The 21,377-nt window shown below is 42.9% G+C and overlaps 1 protein-coding gene across 2 annotated transcripts in view; it reads right to left on the bottom strand.

Annotated features, from left to right (window-relative positions):
* Window positions 1-21,377, bottom strand: part of LOXHD1 (lipoxygenase homology PLAT domains 1) — a 359,211-nt gene that overhangs the window by 14,813 nt on the left and 323,021 nt on the right. For both annotated transcript variants that reach the window (XM_073619032.1, XM_073619042.1), the window contains exons 42-44: window positions 20,233-20,410; window positions 19,760-19,945; window positions 8,347-8,517 (exon numbers count right to left, since the gene is read on the bottom strand). In XM_073619032.1, coding sequence (XP_073475133.1) covers window positions 8,347-8,517; window positions 19,760-19,945; window positions 20,233-20,410 — 535 coding nt within the window. The remainder of the gene's footprint in view (window positions 1-8,346; window positions 8,518-19,759; window positions 19,946-20,232; window positions 20,411-21,377) is intronic.

Here is a 21,377-nt window from a genome sequence, read left to right as displayed (position 1 = left end):
AAGGCCCGGGTTCACATCTAAGATGCATGCAGCTTGCAGCAGGGGTCCGGTGCGTCCCTGTTCTCCATTTGAGAGACGAATCAGGGCCGAATTTTGTCTGAATTTGGCACTGAAACTGAGCCAAAGATGCACAGGACCCCTGTGCAATCCGCTCCGCAGCCACCCGGAGATATGTGAACCGGCTCCATAGTCATGCGAACTGGATGCGGAGAAACCCGCATCCAGTTCGCACTAGTGTGTACCCACCCTAAAATCAATCTGTATATTCAGTAAAGCATGCTTGTTATACTCACTGTGGAACCTAAGGGGTTAATCCTCTGCATTGTGTAAAAAGGCTGCTTGATCTTATATGCAAAGATCCTCCTCTTCTTCCACTGTCTCCAAAACTGGTCCGGATAAAACAGAGCCTTTGGAGTCAGGCTGCACATGCTCAGTTCGGTGTGTATTGCTAGTGAGTTTTTTTTTTTTCTTGGGAGAGTGCATGTGATCAGCACAGGGCCAATCAGCACTCTCCAGACAGAGGGTCAGGAGCCCTGCAGCCTCATAGGACAGCTCAGTGCAGAAGGAAAACTCCTCCTCCAAGCTTCACCAGTAACTGATAGAAATCACAAGACCGCTATATACTGCTGATGAGAAAAGGTATTTATCAGTTTAGATTTATTAAAATAATTACATTTCCATGTTCTGTGTACTGTGGGAGACCAGATATATGAATGCAGGCTCCTAAGTTTAGTAACACTTTAAGGAGTATCTTACCAAACATGAAATTTCTATTGCAGGGGATGCCTAAACTTATACTTGTATCATATTATAGACCTCTGAGAAATTCGGCCAGCCAATTACACAAGCAGGAAATGACATTTTTGGGGGGTGTTTCATACACCAACGGTGATAAATACCTTTTCTCATCAGCAGTATATAGCGGTCTTGTGATTTCTATCAGTTACTGGTGAAGCTTGGAGGAGGAGTTTTCATTCTGCACTGAGCTGTCCTATGAGGCTGCAGGGCTCCTGACCCTCTGTCTGGAGAGTGCTGATTGGCCCTGTGCTGACTACATGCACTCTCCCAGGAAAGAAAAAACTCTCTAGCAAAACACACCAAACTGAGCATGTGCAGCCTGACTACAAAGGCTCTGTCTTATCCAGACATGTTTTGGTGTCAGTGGAAGAAGAGGAGGATCTGTGCATACAAGATCGAGCAGCCTTTTTATACAATGCAGAGAATAAATCCCTTAGGTTCCACAGTGAGTATAACAAGCATGCTTTACTGCATATACAGACTGATTTTAGGCTGGGTTCACACTAGTGCAAATTGGATGCGGGTTTCTCCAATTTGCATGACAGGAGATTGTGACCGGCTCTCTATGGAGCCAGTTCACAGAATGCCTCCAGGTTGCCATATTGTATTGATTTTTTGAAACATTTTTAGAAAAATGCATCCACTTCAGATTAAAATGCGAATGGGCATTTTATTAACATTAAATAGCAAATTTATTTAAATTTTTTATTGTTATTAAATAGCAAAAAACAATATTTTTAAATGAAAGTAAAGTTCTCCTTTAAGAGTTTATTTCATATGAGCTCAGATTTCGCGGAACATTTATAAAATATAATACATTTGAAAGTACCCTCCAAAAATCCATACGGATATACAGCATATTCTTGGGTTGGACTCATCAAAGATGATTTGCTCTGTCAAGGAAGAATTGTTTTTACACATGGTGAAATGGGATCTGTGGACTCTTCTGTCCCAATATTGAAGATATTTATTGATACAGCGAAAGGGTAGTCACCAGGGGCGTTGCTAGGTCTACAAAAGATCTGGGGCTAGAGCCCATAGCAGCGTAGTGAAGAAAGTCATACGTTTGGGCAGGCATACACATGTATATAATATACGTGTGTGTGTGTATGTATATCCCCAGAGAGCCCTCCTTACCTCCTTACATCAGGGTCCCCAGAGAGCCTCCCCCTTGCATCAGGGTCCCCAGAGAGTCCCCCTTACATTAGGGTCCCGAGAGAGCCTCCCCCTTAAATCAGGGTCCCAAGAGAGCCTCCCCCTTTAATCGGGGTCCCAAGAGAGCCTCCCCCTTAAATTGGGGTCCCAAGAGAGCCTCCCCCTTAAATCAGGGTCCCCAGAGAGCCCCCAACTTACATCAGGGTCCCCAGAGAGCCTTCCCTCCCCTTGGGGACCCCTGCAGAGACTGGAGGCTATGAGCCCCAGATTCGGGGCTACAGCCCCAAAAGCCACCCCCTAGCGACGCCACTGGTAGTCACTATAACTATGCCCACTATTCACTTTACTATGTCCGGTCTGGGCAGATGTGTTTATGCATATGGTGGTTGTAATCTGGTTTTGATATGTGACTTTTAGGCAATATTAATCTTGAAAATCAATAAAAGGTTTTACATATCATAAATGTAAAATGTTACACATTTGTATGTGGTGGTGGCTGTGTAAAGCCTTTTTGATCATATTGTATTTTCCAGCTCATATATGAAGGCGTCCGTTTTCACGGATTTCTACACGGTATCAATATTACAGTTTAGGTTTTTATTGCTATTCATTTTTGAAAACTTCGTTTTCAAATTCAAAAACTATTCGAATTCGATTCGTTTTCCAATTTCCAAAGAGAATAATAAAGGAATAGAATAGAGAAAAAAAATAATTCTATTCTATTCCTTTATTTTCTATTCTATTTTTTTTTTTTGGAAATAGGAAAACTATTCGGATTCGAAAACTTTTAAGGTTCAACATTTTTTTATAATTGGAAAACTATTCGAAATTGATTTGAAAACTTTTTGAATCGGTCCGAATTCGAAAAATTTGAATCGATACGAAAACGAATAAACAAAACGAATTCCGAAAACGAGTTAAATGAATGAAACAAATTTGACTAAACGAATTTATGTAAATAACGAATCGAAACAAAACTAATGTTTTCGTTCTGCACATGTTTACTCAGTTCCTTTTGTGTCACCAGGACAGAAAATAAAAAAGAGCCACAACCTGTGTAGAAAAGCCTGTCTCCTGCCAGCACACTGCAGCAAAGGACTCTTGCTCTCTGTGTTGAAGCAGTGGTTAATTTTCAGAGGTCCAACACACCTCTGTTGATTTAGGGGTCTCCAATTTTTATTATAAAGGATTTATTTAAAGACAACAGTATGTGCAGCGCTTTACAACAACTAGAGGTCTCCAAACAGAGAGAGCATGAGCTTTGCTGATTAGAGAGCTATAGGCTTACCTCAGCAGTGGCAGTGCTGCACCTCTGCAGAGAAACCACTGCTTCCACACAGAGAAAAAGGGGCCCTTCTCCCTAGCATTCTGACAGGCGGCAGGCTTTTCTACTCGAAAGAAACAAACTGTAAGGGCCGTTCATACTAGAATGTAGTGCGGGAAAGTGGCTTCCTGTACCGCATTCCAATCGCAAAGTTAACGACACCCCCAAATGCAGTGCGCTTGCCCCCACCCGATCACATGGTACAAAAGTACCACGTAATCCGGTTGCCGTGCATTTAAAAAAGTAGTGCATGACGTACTTTTGGTGCGGTGCGATTCCAGAATTTCAAAATGAATGAGCTGAAATCGCACTGCTCAGGACGGCATGTGAATCGCACAGGAATTTCACAACGTTCCTGTGCGATTCACATGCAGTTCCTATTGTGAATGGGCCCTAGGAGTTTTGTTTAACCACTTCAAAACGGGGCAATGTTACCCCATTCCTGCAAAGGCCAATTTTCAGATTTCAGCGCTGTCACACTGTGAATGACAATTGCGTGATCATGCAACACTGTACCCAATTGAAATTTTTATCTTTTTTTTTTTTTGAGACAGATAGAGCTTTCTTTTGGTGTCATTTAATCACCACTTGGTTTTTTATTTGTTGCTAAACAAATAAAAAAGAAAATTAAAAAGAAAAAATTTTTTTCTTAATTTCTGTTATAAAATTTTGCAAATGAGTAATTTTTTTTCTTTACCAATGTGCACTGATGAGGCTGCACTCATGGGCACTAATGAGGCTGCACTGATGGGCACTGATGAGGTTGCACTGATGAGGCACTAATGAGGCTGCACTGATGGGCACTGATGAAGCTGCACTGATGGGAACTGATGAGACTGCACTGAAGGGCACTGATGAGGTTGCACTGATGTGCACTGATGAGACTGCACTGATGGGCACTGATGAGGCTGCACTGATGAGGTTGCACTGATGTACGCTAATGAGGCTGTACTGATGGGCACTGATAAGGCTGCACTGATAGGCACTGATGAGGCTACACTGATGGACACTGATGAGGCTGCACTAATGGGCACTGATGAGGTTGCACTGATGTGCGCTAATGAGGCTGTACTGATGGGCACTGATGAGGCTGCACTGATAGGCACTGATGAGGCTACACTGATGGGCACTGATGAGGCTGTACCAGTGTTGCCAACCTACCAGATTGAAATTTACTGGCACAACACCTAAAATTTACTGGCACCGCCACGTTTTTACTGGCACTTCCAAAAGTGTAAAAAATTACAGTTTTAAGTGGGAATTTCAGTGTTTAGGCAACAAACAAGTTACATGTGCAATTAGCAATGTGATTTAAGGTAGATATTAGGTCGAAAAACATATTTCTTATTTTGAGTATCGTAAAGGCGGATTATTGTAACCCATCAGTATTTTGTCAGCTATGTCAAACTGGAGAGATTTCCCCTTAATTTTTGTCCCCAAAGAGAACGAGAGAGAGAGAGAATGCTCCCACATTCAGTTACTGTACATTACTCTCCAGCATTCGGTTACTGTACATTACTGTCCACCATTCGGTTACTGTACATTACTCTCCAGCATTTGGTTACTGTACAATACTGCCCACCATTCAGTTACTGTACAATACTGCCCACCATTCGGTTACTGTACAATACTGCCCACCATTCGGTTACTGTACATTACTGTCCACCATTCGGTTACTATACATTACTCTCCAGCATTCGGTTACTGTACATTACTCTCCACCATTCGGTTACTGTACATTACTGTCCACCATTCGGTTACTGTACAATACTGCCCACCATTCGGTTACTGTACAATACTGCCCACCATTCGGTTACTGTACATTACTGTCCACCATTCGGTTACTATACATTACTCTCCAGCATTCGGTTACTGTACATTACTGTCCACCATTCGGTTACTATACATTACTCTCCACCATTCGGTTACTGTACATTACTGTCCACCATTCGGTTACTATACATTACTCTCCACCATTCGGTTACTGTACATTACTGTCCACCATTCGGTTACTGTACAATACTGCCCACCATTCGGTTACTGTACAATACTGCCCACCATTCGGTTACTGTACATTACTGTCCACCATTCGGTTACTATACATTACTCTCCAGCATTCGGTTACTGTACATTACTGTCCACCATTCGGTTACTGTACATTACTGTCCACCATTCGGTTACTATACATTACTCTCCAGCATTCGGTTACTGTACAATACTGCCCACCATTCGGTTACTGTACATTACTGTCCACCATTCGGTTACTATACATTACTCTCCAGCATTCGGTTACTGTACATTACTGTCCACCATTCGGTTACTATACATTACTCTCCACCATTCGGTTACTGTACATTACTGTCCACCATTCGGTTACTGTACATTACTGCCCACCATTCGGTTACTGTACATTACTGTCCACCATTCGGTTACTATACATTACTCTCCAGCATTCGGTTACTGTACATTACTGTCCACCATTCGGTTACTATACATTACTCTCCACCATTCGGTTACTGTACATTACTGTCCACCATTCGGTTACTATACATTACTCTCCACCATTCGGTTACTGTACATTACTGTCCACCATTCGGTTACTGTACAATACTGCCCACCATTCGGTTACTGTACAATACTGCCCACCATTCGGTTACTATACATTACTCTCCAGCATTCGGTTACTATACATTACTGTCCACCATTCGGTTACTATACATTACTCTCCACCATTCGGTTACTATACATTACTCTCCAGCATTCGGTTACTGTACATTACTGTCCACCATTCGGTTACTATACATTACTCTCCACCATTCGGTTACTATACATTACTCTCCAGCATTCGGTTACTGTACATTACTGTCCACCATTCGGTTACTATACATTACTCTCCAGCATTCGGTTACTGTACATTACTGTCCACCATTCGGTTACTATACATTACTCTCCACCATTCGGTTACTGTACATTACTGTCCACCATTCGGTTACTATACATTACTCTCCACCATTCGGTTACTGTACATTACTGTCCACCATTCGGTTACTATACATTACTCTCCACCATTCGGTTACTGTACATTACTGTCCACCATTCGGTTACTGTACAATACTGCCCACCATTCGGTTACTATACATTACTCTCCAGCATTCGGTTACTGTACATTACTCTCCACCATTCGGTTACTGTACATTACTGCCCATTTGGTTACTGTACATTACTGCCCATTTGGTTACTGTACATTACTGCCCAGCACTATTTGGTTACCATACATTACTGCTCATCATTTGGTTGCTAGGGGTTACTGCACAATGATTACCTGCAACTCCGTGTCCCCCTCTGAAAACTGCTAAATCCTGCTGCTGCTTTATAAATCACCACCCCCACTGCTGGTAGAAGGGTGAGGAAGAATGCACACAGCCCTGTCTGTGTGTCCTTGATCTCCGTGCTCGTTCTGCTGACCGGAGAAGGGGGAGGAGGGGCGGGGGGAGGACATCACAGAGAGCCTGCTCTGGCTCACTGCTTGTCACAGACACAGACTCACAGCTGCTCCGGTCCTGACAGAGGAGAAGCAGGCTCTCTAGAACATGCAGCCCACAGCCGTGCCTCTCCTCTGTCACAGTGTGGCCAGGAGAACAAGCGAGGGTGATGCCATTGCCTGGGCTGGTAATATGAAGTGCAGGGAGCAGAGCAGACTCCCACCCGCCTCAATACAGCACAGCCACACTTTCGGCTGGCCGCATCTTCTTGTCAAATGTGGCGGGCTGCAGGAGGAGGGCTGGTTACAGTGATGCTGATTGGCTGAGAGGCGGTAGTGGGCGGAGCAATTCTCCGAGGTGCAGATCGGATTGTCTCGGCAGCTGGCTCTCGGGCATCTCCGGGAATTGCGCATGCGCAGTTCCAAGCTGAGCTGGTCACAGCCATTTTTACTGGCACTTTTCCCGTGCTACGGACAATTACGGGCGGTAAAAAAATGCCCTGTTTTTACGGGCTGCCCGTAAAAATACGGGCGGTTGGCAACACTGGGCTGTACTGATGAGGCTGCACTGATGTGCACTGATGAGGTTGCACTGATGGGCACTGATGAGGCTGCACTGATGGGCACTGATGAGGCTGCACTGATGGGCACTGATGAGGCTGTACTGATGAGGCTGCACTGATGGGCACTGATGAGGTTGCACTGATGGGCACTGATAAGCTGCACTGATAGGTGGCACTGATAACCTGCACTGATGAGCACTGATAGGCTGCACTGATAAGCTGAACTGATGGGCTACTGAAGATCAGTGCCCCGATTATCCGTGTAAACAATGTACTCACTGCGCCTTGTCAGACTTGCTGGTTATCGGCTCTCCTTTTCTCACACAGAGACAGCGTGTGAGGAAAGGAATGCCAATAACTGGCAAGTCCTTTACCATGTGACCAGGTGTGATTGGACACGGCTGATCATATGGTAAAAGGCTGCTGTGATTGGCCCTTTTACTGTGATCTGTGACACAGCGGTCACAGGAGGTCCATGGACGTCCTCCCAGAACTTTGAGAGCCGCGTTGTAGCCTTCTTTTGGCTATAGTGCGGTCGGGACGCAGTTAAATGGACCTGAAATGTATTTAGCTGATTTAAACCAAATATTCAGTTAACTTTAATGACTTGGATCATTTATGTTGATCCCCCTGTTGTCGTATTTTAAACCCCCATATTGAGGTACTTGGGGGTTGATTTACTAAAGGCAAATCGACTGTGCACTTTGGAAGTGCAATTACGCTCATGTTTCCCAGAGCTTAGCGAATGTGGTGAAGCTTCACTTTGTACAGAATATCCAATCGGGTGCAAGGAAAATTGTAAAAAATTGCATTTTGCGTGTACATGATTGGATAGTGAAAATTTAGCAGAGCTTCACCGCATTTATTAAGCTCTGGAGAAAATGAGTGTAACCGTACCTCCAAAGTGCACAGTCTATTTGTCTTTAGTAAACCAACCCCACTGTGTCTCGTGCATCAAACAACATGCATAAGGAAAAAAAAAAAACTTTACAGAATGCCATGATAAAAACAATCGCTCAACTTACACGTGCGCTCCTTGAGGTCCAGGATGTCGTTGTTGGCACAGGCGAGCTCTCTGATGATCTGCTTGTCATCGCGGTTCTTAGCCAGCCAGCGATCGCACTGGAAGCGGAACGTCTTGTTCATCAACTCGTCTCTTACATCTATGTACTCCAAATGCCACCCGGGACCGACCCCTGGAACACAACCAAAGCCAATGTCATCCAATCATCACTCCCATCGACTGTTACATATCTTAGGAGGCTTATCCAATAAAGCTGTGCAAAGAAAAAGGAGTAAGCACATATCAACCCAAAAAAGACGACAACTTACCAAAGTCGGCTCCGTTGTGACATTGAGATCTGGGGCCTACTGAACTCTGCCCTATAGAACTGTCTGTGGGAGACTGACAAATTGGATCTCCTGAACATGCTGTCACCTCGAAGAAAATGAAATCATGCAAAAGGATAATTTTCCCTTTTTTTATTGGGAGTTAAGTTGGCCTTGCCCAGGGCCATCTTTAATATTGATTGGACCCTGGGCAAACATTTTCTAGGGCCCTACCGAATCCACTTATCAGCTATTTGTGGGCAGTGCAGGCTCAAGGGGCAGCTGCTTTGGGTCCCACAACAATGACTGGGCCCGGGGCAGCTGCCCCTTTTGCCCTGTGTTAACCAATTCATACCCTGCCCATAGTAATATGACGTCTTCAGGAGGGATTTCCCATCCTGGGCGGGCGTCATATGACGTCCTGGGCTTCCCGGCCATCTAGGGGGTGCTCGCGCACCGGCGCGTCACTCGGGAGCCGGTGCGTGTGCTCGGCGGCCGCGATGTCCGCCGGGCACCTGCGATTGCCGGTAACAGAGCCAGGACGTGGATCTGTGTGTGCAAACACACAGATCCACGTCCTGTCAGGGGAGAGGAGACCGATTGTGTGTTCCCAGTACAGAGGAACACTGATCGGTCTCTTCCCCTTGTGAGTGCCTTCCCCCCACAGTTAGAATCACTCCCTAGATAACGCATTTAACCCCTTGATCACCCCCTAGTGTTAATCTCTTACCTGCCAGTGACATTTCTTCAGTAATCAGTGCATTTTTATAGCACTGATTGCTGTATAAATGTGAATGGTCCCAAAATAGTGTCAAAGTGTCCGATGTGTCCGCCGCAATGTCACAGTCACGATAAAAATCGCAGATCGCCGCCATTACTAGTAAAAAAAATTTAAAAACAAAAATGCCATAAATCTATCCCCTATTTTGTAGACGCTATAACTTTTACACAAACCAATCAATACACGCTTATTGCGATTTTTTTTACCAAAGATAAGTAGAACATTATATATCGGCCTAAACTGAGGACATTTTTTTTTTTAAATTTAGGATATTTATTATAGCAAAAAGTAAAAAATATTGTGTTTTTTTCAAACTTGTCACTCTTCTTTTGTTTATAGCACAAAAAATAAAAACCACAAAGGTGATGAAATACCACCAAAAGAAAGCTCTATTTTTGGGGGGAAAAAAAAGATACAAATTTCGTTTGGGTGCAGTGTTGCATGACTGTGCAATTGTCATTCAAAATGCGACAGCACTGAAAATTGGCCTGGGCAGGAAGGGGGTGAAAATGTCCGGTATTGAAGTGGTTAAAGACGGCCCTGGCCATGGCCATTATATTTCTTTTTTGGTAAGATTTGACATAAATGCGTTTGCTTCGCTTTGTTGGGGTGGTCATAAGCGAACTAGTGCACAGGCTGGCATACCTCCAACTTTCTGAGATGGGAAGGAGGGACACCTATTAGCAAACCTATGTAGGCATTGGACACACCCCCTGCCATGCCCCCCTTAAAGGAGTAGTGTACAAAACAAATGATTGGTTAAACCCAGGAGTGTGCTTTTGAACTACTTCTTTTCCTTTATACTGGCTTTTGCATTTTACAAATACAGCAATTTAGAAATTGGATGAAAAGTTTAGCACTGGGAAACCCTTTTTTGATAAATAAGTAGTGCATTTTCTATACAACTATATAGATCAGCTGCAAAGAAGCTGCTTGCAGGACTTTTTTTGATGCCCTGCCAGTGCAGCGCCCCAGTGTGAAAGCACTCGGGGCTTTCACATTGGGATTGCAGATGAGGCTTCTTTCAGGCGATTTACAGGCGCTTTTTTTAACGCTAAAGCGCCTGAAAAACGCCCCAGTGTGAAAGGGGTCTTAACCTCCCTGGCGGTATGATTATTTCAGATTTTAGAATTATTTTGCACAGAAATTTGGCGTTTTATACTATAGGCCTGTAATTCTTAGGAATAATTCACTTAAATCTGTCCAAACAAGAGTCTAGTAGACATCCCGGGTATGATAAAGTTTGAAAAACGAAATCAAGAATTATATTATAAAAAATAACTATAAATAAATATAACAAATAATAATATAATAATAATAATAAAAATTATTCAATAATGTAATCAAATCAAAAACACTGAAATTTGCTCAGTTGCAGAATTGTCGCTATCTATACTTTTAGTGTTTGATGATGAATTTCCCCACAAATCACTATCACTCAATTCTACAAGTGATTCTAACTTATTATCGCTGTTTTCTAGCTGGTCTAAAGCCACTTTTGATGTAAAGGGACACTTTTTGGTTGCTATGGACAATCTCAAGTTTCCAGGCAGAAAGAATAGTATTTATAATATAAAACTGCATGCAGGACACTGGACAGACCACTAGGGACAAAGGGGATGTGTAATTATTTCATACAGTACTGTAATCTGTAATATTACAGTATACTGTATCTGTACTGTGTGTTTTACTTTTTGAATCTGGCGCGGAACTCCGTCCCCGTGCGTCGCAACGCTGGCAGGGAACGGAGCTCGGCACTGTGATTCGAGCGAGACACGGCGGCTTGCAGATCACAGCGGGGAGACACTACAAGGATCCTGCGATGCAATCCCGATTCTGGCTCTGGGACACCCCGAGCCACACCCGGGAATACCGCCAGGGGTCTTAAGGCAGTGTAGCCCACTATCCAATTCTGGCTGCCCTTATGATACTCTAGATCAGGGATCGATCTCCAAACTACGGCCCTCCTCACAGGGACGCGTAGTTCCCGTCGTGGAACTACGCGTCCCATGAGGCATTGTAAGACTCTGACATTCACAGACATGACTAGGCATGATGGGAATTGTGGTTCCTGAACAACTGGAGGGCCGTAGTTTGGAGACCCCTGCGCTAGTTACAGTTTAAGCTGTTTGGTAAAACCTGGGCCCTGTTACTCGCAATTGTCCTGTATTTTAGGTGTATTAATACCATTATTGTTCATTTCACCCCTTACCTCTGTCTGCTGTTACATATTTTATTTTATGACAATATATTTAGTTTGTTTTACCAATTGGTTCCGGTGTTTGCATTCTATGAAATAACATAATAGCTGGGTACCAATGTCACGGTCGCTGATTTCTCTGTTTTTGTATACTCAGCCTGGTGTGTCAGAGGGGCTGAGGTCTTTGAGAAGGTTGAGGCTGGCAAGCAACAGAGGACCCACCTTAACCAGAGCTACATGCGGTAGAGCGGAGAGGCTTGGGTCTGATGGGAGAGTGTTGGCTAGAAGACGTTGCAACTCTCTCCAAACGCTCTGCTACCCGGCCAAGTTCTTCCTTTGTTAGCTCCTGCATGCTGCAAACCCCCGGAGCCATGCACCTGTTCTTCACTCTAGGTTGGGATCGGCAGAATCCCAACCCTTTCTTTCCTTCCAGTCACAGTGCTTTTCAGAGGGCATTTGACAGGCAGTGAGGAGGTGTTTTATCGCCTCCTCACTGCCTATTTTTTAACCCTATAATGCTGCACTATACAAATGCGTGCTTTGCATGCGGTTGTGGCACGGCTCCACTGATTTCAACAGGCAAGCTTGAGAGCCCGGTCTGGCTGTTATTTTACAGTTCGGGGGGGGGGGCGCTGCTTAGCCACCTGTTTATATCACCTCTAGGCCACCCATCTGAAAGAGACCTATTATTTGAGCACCCGTACCTATTATTCCTAGTGCCAGATGTTCGTTTTCTGCATGTTTAGGAAGTTATAGACCTTCCCAGGTCCAAAATAATATTGAGCAGAATTAAGTTCAGTCCTCCACAACAGTCCCAATGTCTCATGTGACCTCTTAGGAAAATGAATTGCCCATCCCTGGCACAGAGCAATGGCCCTAGGGACCCAAAGCAAGTTTGGCTCCACTTAAAAACCTTCCTTTTCCACTCATAAGCTTACAAGGCAGCTACCTCCACTGTAAATCCTCGTACACAAAACCGTGTACCGTGTACCTTGGCCAACAAAACCGTGGAATTTTGTCCGAAGGGTGTTGGCCCAAACTTGTCTTGCATACACACGGCCACACAATTGTCAGCCAACAATTACGAACGTAGTACTAGACGTACTACGTGTTTTTTAGCTCTTTAGCGCCACCCTTTGGGCTCCTTCTGCTAATTACGTGTTAGAAGTTTGGTGAGTGTTGATTCGCGCTTTTCTTTTCGGGCTTTTCATTTCGCACTTTTCATTTCGTGCTTTTCATTTCATACTTTTCATTTCATGCTTTTCAGTTCATTTCTGAACGGCCGTTCGTCAACCAGCCATGTTGCGGAATCGGAGGAGATAACGTGTTATTTATTATTGGCCTTGGAGCTATTGCTTTGACGTTATTTTTTTTGATTGAATAATAATAATTTGATTTGGTATATTTTCTATATTTTTGGATGCATAGAATGCACTTTTTGGTTAAGTTCTGTTGGCAGATAACATGTCTAATTTTATTTGTTTTCTTTTTTTAATGCACAATAAAAAAAATTGTGTAGAATAATACTTGGCTATGTGTTTTACTTCAAATGACATTTTGGGAGTAGGCAGTTACATTTTAAAAAATACAATGTAAAATTAACAAGGGACACCAACATAGTTGTATCTTTGATCTTAAAAACTACGGGATAATAGTGAATGAATGAGTGACTTGTATAGCGCTACCTATGCGAACTGAATCGCCTCAGGGCGCTTTTTGTTGCCGGTGTCCATCTGCAGTATAGCGCGGTCCTTTGCCCCATGGGGTCCTGACACGCTTACAAACACATACACATACAACATACACATATTTGGCCAATTTATTGACAGGATCTAATTAACCTACCAGCATGTCTTTGGAGTGTGGGAGGAAACCGGAGTACCCGGAGGAAACCCGCACAGGCACAGGGAGAACATGCAAACTCCAGGCAGATGGTGTTGTGATCGGGATTTGAACCAGCGACCCTATTGCTGCTAGGTGAAAGTGCTAACCACTACACCACTGCGCTGACATGGTGTTGTGGTAACGTGCCCAAATAAAAAAAAATAAATAAAATTCTTGATATCACTAGAAAAAAAAAGCCTTTGAAAAATTTGTTTGCAATAACTCCATCGGTATCACCAGCAAAGCAGCTTCATTATTATCCCATTAAAGAAGAAGAGAATTGTGCGCTGCATTTGGACATTTCATAATTTGCCACGTCAGGAATGTTAATCTTCCATTATGAACGCTAGTTTACAAGACCGACCGCTTCTGGCTCGTACTTGCTTCCGAGCATGCGCGTTTGTACTTTGGACTTTTGTCCGATGGACTTGTGTACACACAATCGGAAAATCTACAACAGACATTTGTCCGCGGAAAATTTGAAAACCTGCCATCCAACATTTGTTGGCGGAAAGTCCGACAACAATTGTGCGATGGAGCGTACACACGGTCGGATTTACTGCCAACAGCCTGTCATCGAACATTTCACGTCCGAAAGTCTGATCGTGTGTACGCTGGTTAAATCTGATTTTAACCTTCATCTGGTAGATGAAAGCTCAATAAAAGAGTTTACAGAATTACACTATCATAATAAAAGGGTCTGTTAAAGGAATATATGAGTTATGGTACTTATGAGCCAAGCCTTATAAGACAAGTAATCATCCTTAATCTTTCATAGCTTTTACAAATCCCCTACTCCGTTCCCCGCGGTATAAATATGGTTCCTATGAAAGTAATCTAGAATGTCAGATTTTTGCACAACAGTTCTAGTATATTTAACTCACCCCAGCTTGTTAACTTCTATTTCCTATTTGTTTTTTAGTAGCCCAGTAACATAATGCAGACAGAAGTGTATTAAACCATATGGGGATCTACTAGGAAATAAACTAAGATAATGTGAAAAGAAAATTATAATAATTGATGCATCCCAGCTGACATACATTTCTGAGATGCAAACCCCGTACATGACAAGTCTCCTCTCTTATGAAATGTCCATTGGCTATTAATTTCAAGCATCTACTGTATGTCTTAGTGGATGGCTTCGGGGAAATGTAATGAAATTAGTGGTAGGATTTTTATAGATATTAAGCAATCTTTAATACTAAGCATTTTCCCGGGAATGGTCTACAAGTTTTGTCTTCCTTATTAAGATGCAGCTGAAATGATCTGAATACGGAACAGTGCTTTTTGGTTCACTTTATTTAATAAATGGATCTTTATTTGTTTATGTAAAATCATAATTTTAGAACTAAATATTTGGAACATGGCGCTTTTCTAACTGTGGTCAGAGAGAATTTTTTTATTTTTTAAATAGACCTCTTAGCAGTAGCTGCCCACTTGTAGACTGTCTCTCTCTAACTGAAACTCCATACAGAGCATATGGAACTGTAGGCAGAAAGGGGGGATTTTGTACTCTGACTTGTGCAGCTGTGTGTGTATTATGAATAAAGATGAACAGCAGGGAACCAAATGACACACTCTGTGTACAGAAAATAACTGCACAAACCATTAAATCAACAGATCTCTAGATGAATATGATATTTAAGAGAAGCCCGGAGCAAAAAAAAAATAAATTAAAAAAAAATAGCGGGGGGCTGGCATGACTGGGGAAACAGGGTACATTAAAAATAAGAGGGCTCACTCGATTGGGAGAGCCTGGGGGGAGGAGGGGACAGAGTCAATAAAAGGAGCTGGCCCCTTCCTAGTGTCACCACAGCGGTGGTTTAGCTGGAAGTTGGTTAAAGGGTGCACTGCGGTCAGTGGGGTTGTCTCCAAGCCAGCATTTCGGCTAGAGGCCTATTATCATATTTGAAAGGTACCGCAGTGCAGTATTAAACATATGGTATTTTGGGGTTCCTGCAAAGACCAACGCTAGTATTGACTGATGGGTTTTTTGGTAATAGATGTTTTACGGTTATGTTAATTTAAATTTAATTTGTTAAAAAAAGAGGCTGCTATAGTAAATATCTAATCCAACTTGGTGTGGTCTCGTTTAATGGGTAATGGTAAGGGGTTTGGAGTATGGGGCTGGTTCGGCAGTGATGGAAGGATGGTACATCTGTTAAACAATGGTCATGAAATAATTCATATCTACCAGAATAAAAAATAAATATTAAAATAAAAATAAAATGTTGATTATTTTTAATAGTGAATATAATAAATCAATAGAAAAAAAAATACAAAACATTTGTTCTATTTAAAAGAAACCTGCAGTCACTAGTAAACCTGGTGGGTCTTTCAGGATTTCCAGGATTCCTAGAACCTCTGTTATTCACAGTTTCCCTGCTGTGTTTTCCAGGATTACCTGGATTCCCAGTACCTCCAGTACGCACAGGATCAATGCCAGGTCTTCCAGGATTCCTAGGACTTCCACAGTTCCCAGAAATTATGTTGGGCCTGTCCTCTGACTAGATGATTAGTTTAGCACCAGACTTTGAAGTGGCCGATACTGTGTCTTATCGCCAGCTACCTGAGAGCTAAAGCTTACTTACTTGCCAGCTGCCTGTTTGTTGCTGACCCAGAATGACCTGACTACTCTCTTGCTTACAGTCCACCAAGACCCCTGCTTGGACCTCACTACCTTCTTACTTGCTGCCCACCAAGACCTCTGACTGACCTGACTACTATCTCACTTGCTGCTTAACTAGACCCCTGCCCAGATCTGGCATCTTTTGTGTCCTGACACCCTGTGAACTGTCTCTGCATTGTAGCCTCCCCATTACAGCCTTCCCTTGGTGGAGCAATCCTGAGGACCACAACCTGGTGCTAGTTTACAGCAAAGGAAACCAATGCTCATAAGGGCCTCCAGCTCATCATGACACCATTGCTGCCAAATGCTGATGCCAAAGCAGAACAGGAAGGACCCAGGGATGTTAAATAACTGACTAGAAGACAGCTGGATTTAATATTCATAAAATAAGGGGGTTAATGCCTGATTTAAAGAAAGTGGGTAGAGCCATACAGACCATTCCTTTATGCGTCTACATCCAAGTTGGCCTCAGTTTGTTTCCTTCACCCACTTCACCATAATCTGGTTAAACTTTCTCATTGCCCCAACCCCCAAGCCTCCACAGAATTCTGGTTTCCATACTGATGATGCACTGATGGTGGCTAACTAACAAGAAACAGCAATATGCAGTTTGGAATACTTGGGTCTATAGCAGGGCTCTTCAAACATTTTAAACAAAGGGCCAGGTTACTGTCCTTCAGTTTTTAGGGGGGCCGGACTGTGGCCATTGGGAGTACAAAATGTCCCAGCATTAGTGGGAGGAAACAATCCCCCATCATTGGTGTTATTGGGAGGTGTTGTGTCCCATCATTGTTGACATTGGAAGGAACTGTGCCCCGTCATTGGAGGGAATTGTGCCTCATAATTGGTGTCATTGGGCCCCATTGTTGGTGTCATTGGAAGGAACTGTGCCCATTGTTGATGTAATTGGTAGGAATTGTGCCCTTCATTGGTGTCAGTGAGTGAAAAATTGCCCCAAGGGCTACATAAAAGCAAGCAAGGGGCCACATCTGACCCTAGGCTGCAGTTTTGAGACCACTGGTCTATAATATTAGGTTCTCTCTGTGGTGTGAACCAGCAGTTCTGGATGCACAGTTAGCTCCTGGGTCACAAAGGAAAAATGTTCAAGGCACATCCCATTACCTTTTAAAACTAACAGGCTAGTTATTTTTTATTTGGATTCATGATGGGAGTAATGATAATGTCTACTTTAAGAAGACTTGGTTCTGCTTTTCAAGAATGCTGCAGCTCGTCAACAAAAACCTTTCCTCTTCACATTTAACCGGGATCTCTCTACTGATGTCCACTGGGGGTTGGGAAGAACAAAGTTTAATAACAGTCAATCTTAGCTCAGGCTATTGGAATACTTTATGTCTCTAATGACAGATGTCAGCTTCTATTCTTGTAGAGAATTCCTTAGATATACATAGGATCTTCCAAGGGAAAAGCTATGTGTTCTCCAGACTGGTCCCCTGTGGTGAGACTGCCGGAGGATAAAGACTCTGTCCGCTTCACACAATGGTAATTGTTTTTCTGACAAATCGGCCGTCAGCTGGATTGAGTCAGTGGTGCAGAAGATGTTGAGGATGGGCAATGGACAGCCCTAAGGTTCCAGAGAAAAGGTAGCTGCCCACTAATAGGCCCTTACACAACTCAGACTCTACCAGATGAAACAGAGGCAATTACTTACATAAAGAGGCTTCATTCAGAGAAGTGGTTGAAATATAGATTAGGTCTTCATAAAGCAGATTTGACAAGCCTCACTAATTAGGAAGAGGAAGGTTATAAAAGAAAAGGAAAGTATTTGTTCCCAAAAAGACTCCCTATCGCACAGTGTGAGTTCTTCTGTCGGCTACATCTGAAGGTCCATGGACAATGCTCCTAGCAAGATGTGTCTTCCGTGTAATCCATCTATTTAATAGGGACACTAGATATTGTACCCTTTTTTATTTCAACAAGATCAACCTACTATTAAGAATATTATCAATGTGTACAGCTTTCTTGTTCCCAAAGTATTGTTTCTACATGAATATATACAATTTCTATACATATTTTTACCAGGGTCAGATTAAGAACATCATGGGCCTGGTGCTGAGGATCTTGGTGGGACTTTTTTTATAATAAATAAATAAATAAATAAATAAATAAATAAAAATGTAAACAATTTTTTGTTACAACAAATTAAATTAAATAGAGAGAGGGAGAATGAGAGAAATAGAGATAGAGAGAGATAGAGAGAGAGAGAGAGAGAGAGAGAGAGAGAGAGAGAGAGAGAGAGAGAGAAAGGGAATGAGAGAGGGGTGATGGGTAAGGGAGGGAGGGCGGATGAGAGAGAGAGAGGATGTGCATGAGCATGCGTGGGAGTGCGTGGGAGTGACATCAACTAGCCCGGCCAAGGCAAGTGACCGAAGGCACAGGACTCAGAAGGTAGACCGGGTGGAGATGGAAGCGCCCGGGACCCGCCGGATTGATCACAGCAAATTGCTGGAGGGCTCAGTCTGACAGGTAAGTATACCCCAATGTGCTAATATGCTGTGCATACTTGTACATTATAGCATAACCTACCTCAGGGCCTCTAAAAAATGGTAATGTTAGTGAAGTTTACTACCACTTTAAAATCACAGGATGCCAGGAGCCTCTCATGGGGCCCCCTACTGACCTGGTGGCCCTTGGGCAGTGACCAAATGCATAGTTGCCAACATTTCAAAAATATTTTAAGGTACACTCTTTTTACCAGTGGTATATATAGAGTAGCTGACATCCCCTATGTTACTCTATACATCACAATAATAATCACAAAATTAAATGAGTACTAATAATGGACAGAACAAAATGAAGATTGAGAAGATTTACTTTAGTTAAACTAACAAAAGTTTGCCCATTCTAGAGCTGGTAACATAATGGACATATTCATGGATTCTTCAATTCTTCAGTTCCTACCCCTCCCTCATATCCTGGACTCTTCCAAGTCCTTGTCCCGCTATATGCAGGGAGTGTCCTTTTTTTTTTTAAGCAGATAAAATAAAAAAATGGAGTTCTTCTAAATGTTTGAATTTTTTTTGATGGAAACCATCATCAGTAATCGTGATGCATCGTGATGCATCGCGGAATCGAATAATTGACCAGATAATCGTAATCAAATCGAATCGTGAGACCAGTGAGGATGCACACCTCTACTCTCGGCCCCCTATTACGTTCAGGTGCTCCAGTTTCGGTTCCTGATGATACTAACCTTCCAGTTCCCCATCACACCAGCGGATTTGCATAGCCACCACCCCAACCCCTGGTCAGGTTAGTGGCACAGCACTTCCACTTGATCTGAGCCAAAAGGCCGAGACGCGCACTGACCATACTGCTGTAATGCGTGTACTGACATCCGGGAGGAAACTAACCATCCGCATTGTGACTGGTCCAGCTCACCTTTGTGTGAGAAGCTCAGAGTGTGCAGTAAAATCAGAATAAGCATTTCAGCACAGGAGAGGAGCCTGTACAATTGTGCAAGGATGGAATTCAGCTTTCAGAATCTTGAATTCACCTTGGTGTTTTGCAACCTTAATAAATGCTCTCTACCTGCAACCTTATGTATTCCAATGGCTGACATTCATGCCCCTCAGTAATAATCCCCACACTACTCACCAGAGTTGTCATGCCACACGCGCACTTTGCAGAGGTCGCCCAGGCTTAGCATATCTGGAAAGCGGAAAGAGTCCATCTGATTTTTCTCAAACTTGTTGTTGTTATTCGACTGCTTCATCGCAAGTGTCCCGCTGTCACCGTTCTCTCCAAAGATGGTCATGAAAACGTTGGCATCAGTACCACCACCTGTTATAAAAAATAAAAAAGAACAAAAAAAAACAAAAAAACAAGTCTTCATCTTCCTTTTAAATAATAAACCAAAAACATTTACTGGAATGAAAGCAGGATTGCTAGTTACAAAAGGCTGACACTGTATATTTTGCCCTTTATTCAGTACAGGGACTATCCATTTCAACAGTTTGGCAAATTTAGAAATTTGGCCAATTTTCATACATAAGGTCTGTGAGGTTCCAGCTAACGCTGAGCACATATCTTGCCTCTTTTACACCAGAAGCAGACAATCATAAACATACCTGTGACGTCGCTAGTCTTCACTTGTATGATGTATGTGGTGGTATCAACCATCTCTTCCTCATCTACTACAGCCGCCAACTCGCAGGACAGTTGCCTCTTCTCACCTTTGGTCTTTGAGAGCCAGTCGCCATAGGTGAACGTTGTCTCTTCTTCATTACTCATGTTTTTCAGTATAATCTGCCCAGACCACATGACATATGTCAGAGGGTTATTGTCACATTGGGAGAAGATCCACCAGGTAATGAGTATCTTTTAAAAAGCACCTGTAATTTATCAGGATGCCTAGCAATGCAAAGGGGAGGTAGACATTGTACTTGGTTCTTCCAATGAGCAGAACTCTAAAACTTTTTTTAGGTGTATCTGAACCCAAAACAAAATATCTATTGCGATAAATATGAAGTACTTGTGTGTTGCTATGGAACTCACAACCAACCAAAATGAATACAGTAAAACCTTGGATTGTGAGCATAATTCGTTCCAGAAACATGCTTGTAATCCCAAGCACTTGTATATCAAAGCAAATTTCCCCATAAGAAATAATGGAAACTCTGATTCATTCCACGACTATTTATTCATAGGTCCTTCAGTTTATAGTACATATAAAAAGATTATAGCAATGTGATGGGTTGTGTAACCATAAAATGTCCATCCACAAATGGAAGCCTCCACAAGGGGATTAGAAGCAAAATCCAGCAGGAGCTCCAGAATATAAAAGAGAAGAGAGGCCCCTTCTAAGTGTAGCAAAATGGTTACATTTAATGAAGGTATAACATTTAGCAACTCACATGGTTGATGATTAAAAAAGGCACATCTAAGTATGCAGGGATCTGGGGTAAAGCGGTCCACATAGACCATCCTCCTCACCTCTGGCTCTCAGCGCTGTCAGTTTGCAATTGTGACTGGGAAGACTACCCTTCAGTAGAGCGATCTGAAAGCGAGGCTTGAAGTAACAACAGATAAAGATAATGATAACTTCAAGCGCATATACAGTATACAATATTCAGGATTAATCGGATTGGCCAGGCATATAGTCCATGGCTAAAGAGTTAGCAGCCCAGGGGTTAATGAGGGTCTGGCAGTTAGAAGCATATGGATATGGGATTACATGTTTAAAAAGGGTTTGGCAGTCCAGGGGTTAAAAAGG

This window comes from Aquarana catesbeiana, linkage group LG01 (assembly GCF_042186555.1).
Source record: "Aquarana catesbeiana isolate 2022-GZ linkage group LG01, ASM4218655v1, whole genome shotgun sequence".
NCBI lineage: Eukaryota > Metazoa > Chordata > Amphibia > Anura > Ranidae > Aquarana > Aquarana catesbeiana.
This window is presented reverse-complemented; position numbering and strand designations above follow the sequence as displayed.